The 14,571-nt window shown below is 37.0% G+C and overlaps 1 protein-coding gene across 1 annotated transcript in view; it reads left to right on the top strand.

The window, feature by feature from the left end:
- Positions 1-14,571, top strand: part of INTS6 (integrator complex subunit 6) — a 90,227-nt gene that overhangs the window by 368 nt on the left and 75,288 nt on the right. The window contains exons 2-3 of the mRNA XM_038569412.1: positions 7-84; positions 683-832. Of these exons, the coding sequence (XP_038425340.1) occupies positions 7-84; positions 683-832 (228 nt within the window). The remainder of the gene's footprint in view (positions 1-6; positions 85-682; positions 833-14,571) is intronic.

Here is a 14,571-nt window from a genome sequence, read left to right on the forward strand (position 1 = left end):
CCGCAGCTCCGCGCCCGGGACCCTGCGAGCCGCGGAGACAGGTACATGCTGGTCACTTTCGAAGAGCCGCCCTATGCCATCAAGGTAGGAGCGCCGCCCGCGCCTCCCCGCCCCCACCGCGCTCCCCTCCCCCCCCCCCGCCCCCCCCCCCCGCCGCCCCCCCGCCGCCGCCGCCGGCCCGCCGCCCCCGCCCCCGCCCCGGCGCGGCCCCGACTCGCGGGGCGCCCGCCGAGCCCTCCCCTCCCCTCCCCGGCCCGGCCCGGCGGCCCCGGCGGCGGCGGCGGCGCGGCGCTCAACATGGCCGACATTTCCCCTCCGCGGCGCGAGCGGCAGCAAGGCACTGTGGGGGATATTTATTCAAGTTCGCCGAGTGACAGCCGGGCCGGCCGCGCCGAGCGGGCTCCGCGGTGAAGGGGACCCGGGCGGGGGGGCCGCGGGACGGCCGCCGGGAGCTCGCGGACGGCCGCCCCCCTCAGCGGCGCCGGCGGGGGGAGGGGCGCTCTGAGGTGCGCGGCGCCCGGCCCTGCGGCCCGCGGAAGCCGCCCCTCAGCGGGCGGACGGCGGCCCCGAGGCGCCCGAGGATGCGAGACCGCGGGAGGAGGAGGAGGAGGAGGAGAAGGAGGAGAAGAAGAAAAATACACTAAAAACAAAAAAACCACGATTCCCACATTTTTCCTTTCAGGCCGGATGGAAGGAAAACCACGCAACGTTTATGAATGAACTGAAGAACCTTCAGGCCGAAGGACTTACGACTCTTGGCCAATCCCTAAGGACAGCTTTTGATTTATTAAATTTAAATAGATTAGTAACTGGCATAGACAACTATGGGCAGGTAGGTTGAACCAACGTCAAGGTGGAAAAAGCAGCTCATTTTTTTTTTCCTTTCCCTTCTTCTTGTGGGGAAAAAAAAAAGAAACCCAGTCAAGTCTGAAACGTATATAACGCGAAATACAAGTAGGAAACGTTTCGGGTTAAAGGACAATGTGCACAAGTGCAAAAGTGAAACCGACCATGCTGTCTATGGTCTTAAAGCCCTCGTTGCTTTTTTTTTTTCTTTCTGACCGTCCCCCCCCGAAAATGTATTTGTATTCCCAATTAGAGCCTGAGTTTTGTGCCATACAGTTGACACGAATTTGCTTTTGATCCCGTAAGTAAGGCTCACTCAGGTTTTAAAAGAAAACACCCTGACCACGCTCAGTTTCTGGGATGCTCTACCCACAGACGCCTGTGCAGCGACGGCACTGACTGACAGACACTAGTTGATTAGTGGTCTTCATTTCTGTATTACTGAAAACGTCAGTGGAAACTTTCCTGTTTGTCTTACCAGGGTTTATTTTAACCACCGTGTTTTATAGCTATTCTGAAAGGTAAGAAGATTTTCATTGGACGGCAGATAGCTGAGTACGTTAAGGTGTCTCAGCTGTTGAAGCAACTGCAGTAAGCGACTATGCAGAAAAAATTATAAATTCATTTCTGAATTAGATCGCAGGTCCAGAGGTGGTTATTATTTTTGAACTCCAGACTTTTGGAAAAGAGACGGCTTGAATTCTCTTTATCCTCTCTGCCCCTCCACCCCCACCCCCACCCCCATTATGGTTCACTAGGAAATAATGCAAGGTGGTGGTCCATTATAACTTTTGAGATTGCTGGCGGGGAGGAGAAAAGATACTGATGAATGAGTAATGTCACACATAACAAGAGAATATTGACCTCAAGTTCGATACTTAGGTTGTGCAGAAGCACTATTTACCACAATGATACATTTAGGAATACATTTTGTTCTTTTCCCAAGCTCCATGAACCACAATCTTCAGGAGTTTGACAAATCTTCCTGTGACTAGGACTTTTTGTTGCATTATATAGAAAGAAGCAGAATTGTTACTTCTTTTACAAATGTTAGTGCTTACTACCTTCTTTTACAAATGTCAGTGCTTAGTTACCTACTACTCGGCGCCTAAACATTTTTGGAAATGTTTGCATATAATCCTATAGCCTTTAAAGTATATGTGCAATTCAGGTTCACTTTGTTCTATTTCTACTGAATTGTACCTCCGTTGTTTAATTCAGTAAGTGTTTATTTTCTTAGCATATTAATCTTTATGTTTTTCTTCTCTTTAATTTCGCAACATTTGTAGTAATTTAGGTAGGTGTGTCATGAACTCTTCAGTTTGTTCCTATAAACCGGATTTCTTTTCCTTTTATAGTCCTTTGTTACATGCAGTGCTATACAGGCTTGTTGGTTAAGGTTTAGATCTAAACATCTTTGAGTTCAAAGACAGATTTAAAACTTGCCATTATTTGGTTCTTATTTGGTTATCAGGTTGTCAGTGTATAGAAGAACTATTAGTTTCCTGTTTCTCTGCGTCACCCAAGTGGGCAAGGCATTTACACGCATTTACCTCTTACCACCTATTAAAAATGTCTTAGAGTGCTTCCTTAGAAAAGCTGATTTTCATGGAAAGGCTTGAAGACATTTGTAAATTAAACCTGTGTTTTCCTTTTCCCAGTTGCCATCTTCCACCAGAGAATACTTAAGTGCTTGTGTGTAAAGCTTACAAAACGTTTGAGGTTGAAGGTGGTCCTGCTGTGCTGTTACCACTTTGACCAACAGAAGAGCCTGGGGATTAACATGTTTTTGCATGTTAGGATTTATTAATTCAAGGAGGGGGAGGGATAATGCTCAGTTATTTTGATGAATAAGCAAGGATGCATGGAGTAATATTAGTGCTAAGGTCCTGAATCGGCTCATAAAAATGACACTAGCATTAAAATAATTGAGGAAGCCACAATTTTCAAATGAAAATGATTGAGTAAAGCATTTAATTAGAAGAAAACATCTTCCCAGAGAGATTTTTTTTTTGTCATAGGACTATCTTGCTCATTTAAATATCATACACTTCCTATTCAAAAAAGGATAGATTATCAGGTATTTTGGATGTCTGAAATATTTAATACTAAATATAGTTCACGTGTTTTCTCTCTAAGAGTACTTTGTGTTTGCCTGTTTTCTGTGGAATGCCTCTATTCTGTAACCTCAGTGTTTTTACATAAATACTTCCCCTTTCATACTCTATGCAAGGATCTGTAGAGTCCACAGTACTAAATACTTGTATTATAACTTTGATCACTGAAGGAAATGAGAAAAGGTGAGCTGGATGAAAAGGACAGCATATTCCTGTAGAGCATCTGAAAACATTTAGAGAGGTTTCCAAATAATTTTCTTAAATATCTAAATGTGTGCGCATATGTTTATATAGATACCCCCATCCTTACTCCCCCAACGTACATACGCATATGTGACTTTCTGTAACTGATCCCAAGAGTATTTTTTAAAAATTTTTAAATTTATTTATGATAGTCACACACACACAGAGAGAGAGAGAGAGAGAAGGGCAGAGACACAGGCAGAGGGAGAAGCAGGCTCCACGCACCGGGAGCCCGACGTGGGATTCGATCCCGGGTCTCCAGGATCGTGTCCTGGGCCAAAGGCAGGCGCTAAACCGCTGTGCCACCCAGGGATCCCCCCAAGAGTATTTATGTCCATATTGCATGTGTTAATTTAGTTACTACACCTAAAATAAAACACCTTTGAGGTAGTAGTAATCAGGATATTAATAGAACTTGCAGGGCATCTGTAAGGTTACAGTAGCAGAGAAAAGGTGATTCTTGGTGAATGTTTTCTTCAAGCACTTTGGACATCCCTGTAAAAACTTCCTTGTGTATAGAAATCTTTCTAAATATTTAATTTTGATAATCAGTACTATTTGCTGATATTTCTACAGTCAAGGAACAGTGTAGCTTCTAGTTAATCTTTTCTTTAGAAATTATAGCAACACCTCATTAAATTGCATTATCGCAGCAGCAAAATGTGACAGATGTATTTTTCACATGTGTTCACCATGGTTTCAAATAATGCTCATCTTTTGAGAACCAATGAAAATAACCAGCCTTAACATTTAAAGTTAGGATATGTATAACGTTTTAGAGGTCTGATTAAAATTATATATGTAGTTTGATTTATTTTGCATATTTTCCCAAATTGTTTTGTGTCAGTGTTTTCAACATTATCCCTCCCCTCCCCTCTTTTTTTAAAGGTAGGTTCTGGTTAGATTTAGCTGCTAAGTATTACTCTGGCCTGCAATTCGTTATTTTTTTGTCACCAAGCTGATCCATACTTCGACTATTCAATCTACTATTTTTTTCCTACAATCTACTATTGATTAAATTGTACAAGACTTAGAACAGTACCTAACCTGCCACCCTGAGCCCTTGATGAAGACAATCCTTGAGCATACTTTAAAAGGAGATAGAATATGTATCTAATTAAGGATTTTCAATGCTAAGTTTTACCTCATTAAAAAATAGTGGCTTTTAAGATAAGATCAAATTGAATGAATCTTAGGAATAATTTTTTTTTGGGGGGGCGGGATACTTTTAACCAGCTTTATTCTTAAGCATGAGGAAGTATTTGTGAATTTAGCAAGTTTAGGTAGAGTTTTAATAAAGTTACTTTGTTCCTTTGACCCTAGCAGTATCTGTTTAGTACTCAGGTGGTAAAGAATACAGGCTTTTTACTTTTCTTTTAATGTAGGCAGGTAAAGTGCTGAAAACTTGATTCCTCTTTGGGTTTTTTTGTTTCCCTTAGGCTATCAATGAATGTATTAACAGTAGTTTTGTATTTATTGACCTATCAGCATCTTTTCAAAAGAAAGATTATTATATTTAAACATACTGTGCTGAATATGAACTGGAAACAATGGTGAATGGTATTTTGCAAATTTTTTATTAAGTCCCTGAACTTTTTTCCCCCTAATTTTTAAATTGTCCTAAAGAATACATAATATCAAATTTACCACCTTAAACATTTGGGTTTTTTTCAAGCCCCAATGTGGGGCTTGAACTCACAACCCAGAGATTAAGAATCACATGGTCTTCCAACTGAGCCAGGCAGGTGCCCCCCCCCCCCCCGGTCTTAGCCATTACTAAGTGTACAATTTGGTGTAGCATTCACATCGTTTTTGCAGCCAATCTCTAAAACTTTTTCGTATCTGAAACTTTAACCACAAAGCATACCTCATTTTTTCCTCTCCTGGCCCCTGGCAACCACCATTCTGTTTTTTATTTTTTATTTTTTATTTTTTATTTTTTTTAAATTTTTTTTTATTTATTTATGATAGTCACAGAGAGAGAGAGAGGCAGAGACACAGGCAGAGGGAGAAGCAGGCTCCATGCACCGGGAGCCCGACGTGGGATTCGATCCCGGGTCTCCAGGATCGCGCCCTGGGCCAAAGGCAGGCGCCAAACCGCTGCGCCACCCAGGGATCCCCATTCTGTTTTTTAATCTACAAATTTGAGTAGTCTAGAGATAATCTCGCCTAAGTGGAATCCTACAGTGTTTGTCTTTCTGTGACTGGCTTATTTCACTTAACATAAATGTCTTCACCATTAATTCCTGTGTTAGCTTATGCCAGGATTTCATTCCCTTTTAAGGCCGAATAGTATTCCATTCTACGTATATACCACATTTTGCATATCTGTTCAACCATAACGGACACTTGGGTTGCTTTTATCTCTTGGCTATTGTGAATACTGCTGCCATGAACATGGTATGCAAATGTCACTTTGAGATCTTGCTTTCAATTCTTTTGAATATATACCCTGAAGTGGAATTGCTGGATCATGTGATTTTAAATTTTTGAGACATTCCTATTTTCCGTAGCGATTGCACTGTTTTATGTTCCCACTAACAGTACACAAGAATTTCAGTTTCTCCACATCCTTGTCAACGCTGTTTTCTTGTTTTCCTGATATTGGCCGACATAATGGGTGTGAGGTGATATCTCACTGGTTTATTTGCATTTGTCTAATTATTTATATTGAGCATCCATTCTTAATGCTGTTTGGCCATTTGTCTACTTAAGTGCTTTGCTCATTTTTTTTTTAATTGAGTTATTTGATTTTTGTTTTTAAGTTGTAGGAGTTGCTCAAGTATTTTGGATATTGACCCCTTACCAGATAAGTGATTTGCATATTTTTTTCCCTTTTCTTGGGTTGCTTTTTTATTCTTGATTGTGTCTTTTGATGAGAGAAGTTTTCATTATTGATGTAGTCTGGTTTATTTTTTCTTCTGTTGCCTGTGCTTTTGTTGTCCTATCCAAGAAATGGCCAAACCCAATGTCATTGAGGCTTTCTTTTCCCTTCTATTTCCTTTCATGAGTTTTAGTTTATTTTACATTTTTAAGTCTTTAATCCACTTTGAATTAATTTTTGCATATGGACTATGATCAGGGTCCAACTTGATTTTCTTGCCGGTGGACATCTAGTATTCCTAAGCACCATTTGTTGAAGAGACTGCTTTCCCCACTGAAAGGCCTTGGCCAGTCCTTGAACTCAGAAACCTCTTAAAATTATCTTCAGTAATTTTTATTGGGCAATAATAATTCTTATTGGCAGATAGAGGACTCTATGGTCAAACTTGCTTAAAAGCTTTTTTCTCCATCTTTATTTAACTGTGTAAAAGAAGCACGATAGCTAGAAATGTGAAATTGGAATCCCAGGTCTGACCTTGTTATTAAATTACTGTATAACATTGGGTAGTCACTTGACCACTCTGTGCCTCTGCTTCTTCATATTCCTCATTGCTAATAATGAAGCCATTGTACTCTTGTTACAGAATTGGAGGTTTAAATGGAATGGTATATTAAAATATACTTTCAAAATTATGATGTGCAGAGGAGATACAAAGTATACTTTTTCCTTCACTAGGTTATTTACCTCTAGTTTTAAAATTATTTTTCTGCTTTAAATGTGAAATTATAAGAATTCTGAGATTTTTTTTAAAGCGGATTTTTATTACGTGCTTTGAAATCTTACAGCATAAGTGTTTGTTTTTTTCCCTTGGGTTTTATATTGCTTCCAAGATGAAGCAGTGTGAAAAGTAAGTACTGGGCCAGAGTTGTCTTAATGGCAATTGATAAATATGGCAAAGTATAGAGATAAGTGTTTTTTAAAAATGCATTAAATGACAACTAGATGTAAGGTTCAGATAAGTTGGAAAGTTACTCTTTGCAGGAATACAGGTGTTAGAGAAGGAACCTTTACACACACTAGACAGAAACACGTTTTGGGATGCTTTCAAATGGAGAGCCTCCCCCTAGTGCGTTTAAGATGAGATTTACACAAGTTTGTTTGCAAGGGATCTTTGAGGAGCACATCTATTGGGTGTAGGGGATATTTTAATGAGAAGGTTTGATGAGCTCAAAGCGTAAAGTGGATATGACTTATTTCCTATCAAGCATGCGTTTTATTTATTTTTTTATTTTTTTAAAATTTTTATTTATTTATGATAGGCACACAGTGAGAGAGAGAGAGAGAGAGGCAGAGACACAGGCAGAGGGAGAAGCAGGCTCCATGCACCGGGAGCCTGATGTGGGATTCGATCCCGGGTCTCCAGGATCGCGCCCCGGGCCAAAGGCAGGCACTAAACCGCTACGCCACCCCGGGATCCCAAGCATGCGTTTTAAAGGTGGTAACATAAGTGAAAAATTTTAAGACCCAGATTTTATTTTCTTTGAAAACATGTGCCATCATTTTTCTTCATAATTTTATACTCCAAGTCTGTTTTCTAAATGATCAAAAAACTACTGTGTCATGATCTTTCAAAAGAAAATGAAAAAGAATATCCAAAGGACATTATTACATTCTTAATTACAAATTACTGAAAAGAAATCATAAGTAATGAAAGGCAAAAAATAATAGGTTTTACTTCTTCAAAGAGAACTTATTTTCCCTCATGCAAAAAAGAATGTTAATAATTATATATTAAATTATGTACAACTGGAAATTAAAAGGCCAGGAACAAATGTAGTATTTGAAAGAATTCCACTTACTCAAATATTTTAAGTTGATTTAGAATTGTAGTGAGTATTAGTGAAAGGATTGTTTAGCCATGTTCATGTCATAGATTTCTCCAAAGAGATTGTGCAATATTTTATAACTTGAAATTTTCTTAAAAATTTTAAAATGACTTTTAGCCAGTATCACTCAAGTTTTTAATCTCTGTGTCAGATCATCTTGATGGGCTTTTTTTTGTTTGATCAGTGCCCACATATAACAGTCCTGTTTCCTTTCATTAAAAAAAAGTATTGTCCTTATATAAACTTAATTTTTGTCAAGCCTTATTATAATTTACACATGGTCCCAGACCATAACAAAATACTGAAGCTTTTTTTTGTTTCTGTTTTAGTTTGTCTTTATTCCAAGATTCTTCTTGTCCCAACCTTTTTATTGAGGTATAAGTTAGATGCACAAATCCTAAGTCTGAAGCTTAGTGAATTTTTATATAGACTTTTGAGAACAAAATTGAATTATTGCATCTACAGACAAAAATTTTCATTGGTCTTTTGTGTGTATTTTATTGTGACTATTATTTTGTGGGACTTTAGAATTACAAGTCATGTTAGAAGTTTACTCTTCCTCATTTTATTCATGAAGAAAGTAAAGGCAAGAAAGGTTTAAAGTGCTTAATGTCTTCACACTAGGAACGTATTTTAAAAGCTTATAATTGGTTATGGAATAATTATGCAGATTTTACTAGTAACTTATATGTTATTTAAGAACAAATTTTATTTAAAAGCATAATGGTAGATCTGAATCCTTTTTTGGGGGTATGTCTGTAGTTCTGTAATGGAATATGCTTTCAATTTCTCTGTGAAAATGAGGCATTTCATTTTGTCAGTTTGTTAATGTTTAACTTTACTTGTAACACTGTATGAAAATACTGTTACATGCAGTTGGATTTTCACCCTACTTCCCTGTTTGGAAAGAAGTAAGAATACAAGTGTGAAGGATAGTGGACAGGATTTTATACCACTATTACTTTAAAGCCTAGGTACTAATGTATGTATATACTTAATGGCATTTTTTGATTTTTGTGTATCATAGCTTAGTAGTTTCTGATATATTTGGTTCATACAGAGCTTATTAACCTAATAAGTTGATTAGTTGGCTTTTCCAGTGTAGTATGCCAGCTAGCGTATCAGAGTTTTTTTTACCTAGTTTGTAAGATTTATAATTAGTTAACCATCATGTTTCTTTGAGGTAAGATAATTTTGAAAACCTCTAAACATTATGTTTTAAGATTCAGAAAACTCTGATTCTATCAGTTCCTGCTCTACCCATGAGTTTCATGTAACCTCTCTGCCCTCAGTTTCCCCATTAAGAAAATGAGATGAAAGGATCTGTGCTGCAGGATGAAGATGAAGATTAAATGATACACAGCATAATTTATTATAACACTTATTACCATTTTGGTGAATTTCTTTTTATTTGAATTTTAAAATTTTAAAAATTGGAATTGTGGGCACATAAGAGTATTTTATCCAGCTTTTTTCAGAGCAAGCAGTATGGTGATGCAGAAAGAACCACTAGAACTGGCTTTGCCTGGCTCTGCCACTTACTAGCTTAGGTTGTATTGAGAAGTCTTCTTAACCTTGCTGAGCTTCAGATTTTTTTTTTTCTTTAAAGATTTTATTTATTCATGAGAGATGGAGAGAGAGGAGCAGAAACACAGGCAGAGGGAGAAGCAGGCGCTCCCTGTGGGGAGCCCGATGTGGGACTCAATCCCAGGACCTGAGTCCAAGGCAGATGCTCACCCATTGAGCCACCCAGGCATCCCAGAGCTTCAGATTTCTTATCCAACAAAATAATGATAATAGCAATTTTGAGAATTTTTAAAAAATATTTATTTATTCATGAGAGACACAGGAAGAGGGAGAAGCAGTCTCCATGCAGGAAGCCTGACATGGGACTCGATCCCGGGTCTCCAGGATCACGCCCTGGGCTGAAGGCGGTGCTAAACTGCTGAGCCACCCAGGCAGCCCAATTTTGAGAATTTTTGTAAGAACTAGAAATATTTGTTAATCATCTAGCAAAATGCCTGTTTGGCACATGGTAGAAACTCAGATGATGATTTTTGTCATCTCCAATGTTATATTAAACACTTAACAGGATAAAAGAAAGCTTTCTTATCTGAAACCTTTGAGAAAAGTTCTATAATCCACCATATATCCGGTATAAGAAGCTAGAATTAGCTATCCAGTAGTTCTAGCTAACGTAAAATTTTGTGCCATAAGGAACATGATGGTTTCGACTTTGAATTGAAGCTCCATAGATGGCTCCAAAAATACTTTCCCCTTGGTGTTAATAAGTTTTTTCTCCAAAATGTATTTTCTCTCCTTCCTCCCTCCCTCCCTCCCTCCCTCCTCCCTCCCTCCCTCCCCCCTCCCTCCCTCCCTCCCTCCCTCCCTCTTTCTTTCTTTCTTTCTTTCTTTCTTTCTTTCTTTCTTTCTTTCTTTCTTTCTTTCTTTCTTTCTTTCTTTCTTTCTTTCTTCTTTCTTTCTTTCTCTTTCTTACTTTACTTTTCTTTCTCTCTTCCCTCCCTTCCTTCCTTCCCTCTCTTTCTTTCTTTCCCTTCCCTTCCCTTCCCTTCCCTTCCCTTCCCTTCCCTTCCCTTCCCTTCCCTTTCCTTTCCTTTCCCCTCCCTCCCTCCCTCTCTCTCCCTCTCTTTCTCTCTTTTTCTTTCTTTCTTTCTTTTCCTTTTTTAGACTTATTTAGAGAGAACATGAGTGGGAGGGGCAGAGGGAGAGAGAATCTCCAGCGGGCTCCAAGCTGGGAGTGATGCCTGAATTGGGGCTAGATCTCATGACCATGATAATATGACCTTCGCTGAAACTAAGAGTTGGATGCTTGACCAACTGCTACCCAGACACCCCCAAAATAAAATCTCTATTTCATGTTTAAACCTGTTTGGTAACATGAGTAATTTAATAAACCAGACAGATTTTAGTTTGCAAAGCAAGAAGGTTTTAGTCTTTGAGGAAATTTAGATGAGTCCACTTTTAGGGCTCTGTATTTTAGAGTTCAAGTTGGTAATGGTTGGGATAGGCATTGGAAGGGGTTGTTCTTGTGCAGAAGGTCAAATGTGAAATGTATGATCCCTTTTATTGTAATGTAGATTTATGTGGGAAAATCAGGATAAACCTAGGAAGGAGTTTTTTTTTTTTATTGTGATATAATAGTTCTTTTTTAGAGAATATGTGATTTGAAATAACGTGATTTGAAATTTGATTATTGGTGTAGTGAGAGTGGCACATAAAAATATTTTAACTTAAGAATCTTAAAATTAAGAGGATTAGTTGTAACCAAGGGACAAATTTATTATCAGCCTAGTGATGTCTTACCAAGATTTATTCTAGTTCCTACGCACTCTTTTTAAATCTGTGCCTTAAAAGGGTATGGCATTTTAACATTTTCCATCCATTAGTTTTGCCTAGATAAGCTGAGGGATTCATGGTAAAGGTCCTTGGAAGGGTTACATCATTTTCACAGAAATGAAAACAGTTCTGAGTATGTGAGAAAAAGAAATTGTAGCATTAGCTATTGGTAACGTACTTTGTAACTAGTAAATGCCAGTATTGATGTTGCCACGTTAAAAGAAAACTTTCCCTTTGTCTTAAAGCTAGTGAACGTAGTTAGATATTAGGAAACATCAACAAAGTCTTCTGGTTGTTTTGGAGTTTGAACAGTGAAAGCATTCCAGCAATTATTCTGAAATAGATTATTATTATAAAAAACAATAGATTATTTTTAATGACAGGGATTGAAGATGATGGAGTATGCTGTCTTCTGTGAAAGGTTAGGCTGCAAACCCCAGTGAATGATGTTACAAAGGCTCCATCTGCAAGATGATGACAGGCTGTACAGTACTTTTGAATTCTCAGGAATAAGCAAAATGATGTCTTTGTTGCCTCTGGTAATGCTTGAGTTGTGATATTTCCCGGTCATTTATGTACTTTAGCAGGTAACAACTAATGTAAAATTTTGAATTTTTGTTGTACAGTTTTAGTTGCCAATCCATTTCTCAAAACATAAGTTAGGAAAAAAAAAAAAACCCCAAGAAATTATATTCAGAAAATTGGGCCTAAGTCAGAAATAGAGTAAAAGGTCTCTCTATATGTCAGTTTTATTGTTAATCCAGAGTAAACAATGTCTCATCCCCAACAACATTATATTGAATGTAAATCTTTAATAAAAAAAGGTTATTCTTAGAGTTTCCATTTTAAGGAGTTTATAGCAACTATCAAAAACATGTATCAGGTCATCCATACATGGCATCTGCTTTTTCATGAGGTTAATTTCTAAGATAAAACCTTAGTGGATTTGTATGTGTAGTTAGAAGGGCTTATAAAAAAACATTTTTTTTTTTTTTGGGGGGCAGGATGCCCAAAAATTATGGGATTAGTATTTTGTTTCCTAAAAATATCATTTATTTTGAAAATTTAAGATGTCTAAACACTTGAGAATGGGCTTAGCCTGAGCATCAATAAATGCTAGTAATGTTGACTCAGAATCTAGGAAGAATGGGTTTCTAGAAAATCACATTTTTATTTTTTACAAAGCCAGGCCCCTTAAAACTAATCTCAAATTATGATTTATCCAATTAAATTATTTTCAAGTTGGCCTTCAGCTATAGCACATGGGAAAAAATAGACCGTCAGATTTTCCAAGTGCTTATCACGAAATTTTTTCTTTATTAAATTTAATGCTTTATTGCTAACTTTACTGACATGAAACATTTATTAGGCCGTTTGTCTTCATTTTCAGTAGTACTCATGGAGATACTTATGTAGAATGCTGTGGTTGAAGTCCATCTTGTTTGTAGGAGGGCTATTGTGTGTGTGTGAATGATTCTCTTGAGACCATATGTGTAGATGTTCAGAAGGAAGTAGCCCTATTGGTTAAAGATATGATTTATCCAGACTTTTGTAAAGGTACTATCTGTAGATTTCGTGGTAATCAACACCCCAAGGAGATTATTAGTCTAAATGGTATAGGTAGATCGGTGTGATTTATGGAGGTCAAATTAATTTTTAGCATTATTGTTATATAACTTCATCTGTCTTTGAAAATACGTTTTCATCTTGGTTTTTATTTCTTTTTACTTTGCCGTGTTTGCAACATGTTTACTATTACATGCTTTGCTAGAATAAGTTTTTGCCAAATTATTATTACCCAGTCCATTTCATATAATGGGTATATTAGGTTCTTTATTCCCAGTGTTAGTATTTCGTAAGATTGTACTTCCGAAATATGCCAGCATAAGCACTATGCTATTACTTTTTAAAAAAATTTTATTTATTTATTCATGAGGGACAGAGATTGCCAAAACCAATGATTTGTTTGTTAGAATACTCTTATTCAAACTTTAGACTCTTGTTCAAATGTAAAGCTCAAATTCTGTAAAATTATTAGTTAATATCTCAAATATGTTGAATTTATATTGCTTTTGATGCAGTAATTCTTAGCCCTACATGTTACTGAGTTTCCTTAATGTTAATTTTTTTCATAAAGTCATGCTTTTTTTCAGTTCTTATAGTATTTCTTAACATGATTATTATTTGGTTTATTGTTTTAAACAAATTACAGCAATATTGCTCCTTACTCATTATATTAAAATAAATGTATGGGGTATCCCTTCTACTTTTGCCGAAGTCTTATTCCATCTGTTTTTAATGCTGTTAATATTTTTAACATAAGGAATTATATGGTTAGATAAAGGAACTGTATTGGTACACAATTGTATTGTGTGTGCCAATTGGAATTACTTGAAACTAAAAATACATATCTTTTAATGTGGAGTTTTAACTAATTTTTATATAGTTATAGACCTAAGATGCTAGGTTTTTATATAGTAGCAGATTTTTAAAGTTTTTTTTTTTTTTTTTTTTTGGATAGTAAGCACATTTTAATTTTGAGGAGTATTTGTTTTGAATATGTAATAAATGCACATGGTTAAAAAGTTCAAGTATCACAGAAATTTATCTGTTCTTCAGAGGCAACCAACAATTACATAATCAGTTTGTTATGTATCTTTCAGAGATCTTTCCTATATATTTAAAGATACTATTTTTAAAGGACTAATTTCCTAAGATGAGTATCTTAGACTTTTTTCACCAAAAGATTCTATTATGCCATACCAGTTGAGATAGTAACTATAAAAGTAATAATCTTCATGAATTATAAAGGTTAAAATTCTGGCCTTGGAATATTGATTTAAGTGTGAGCTGTCAGGCCTTTATTGACTTAAATAATTCTTATATTTTGTTTGGAATGTTTAATTAACCAATTATATATTCATCTCAGTAATAAAATAAACTTCCTTACCCTTTAAAATAAGCTAAACTGTATTAATGACAATGAATTATTGAATGGAAGATATAATTAGCACACCAAAAGTATAATTTCATAGATTTTTTTGCTATAGTGAGGCAAAAATAAAAAAGTGAAACTGACTTAAAAATATTAAGTATAGGGCAGCCCCGGTGGCGCAGCGGTTTAGTGCCGCCTGCAGTCCGGGGTGTGATCCTGGAGACCTAGGATCGAGTCCCACGTCGGGCTCCCTGCATGGAGCCTGCTTCTCTCTCTGCCTGTGTCTCTGCCTCTCTTTCGCTCTCTCTGAATAAATAAATAAATAAATCTTTTTAAAAAATGTTAAAAAAAATTAAGTATATA

This window comes from Canis lupus, chromosome 22 (assembly GCF_011100685.1).
Source record: "Canis lupus familiaris isolate Mischka breed German Shepherd chromosome 22, alternate assembly UU_Cfam_GSD_1.0, whole genome shotgun sequence".
Taxonomy (NCBI): domain Eukaryota; kingdom Metazoa; phylum Chordata; class Mammalia; order Carnivora; family Canidae; genus Canis; species Canis lupus.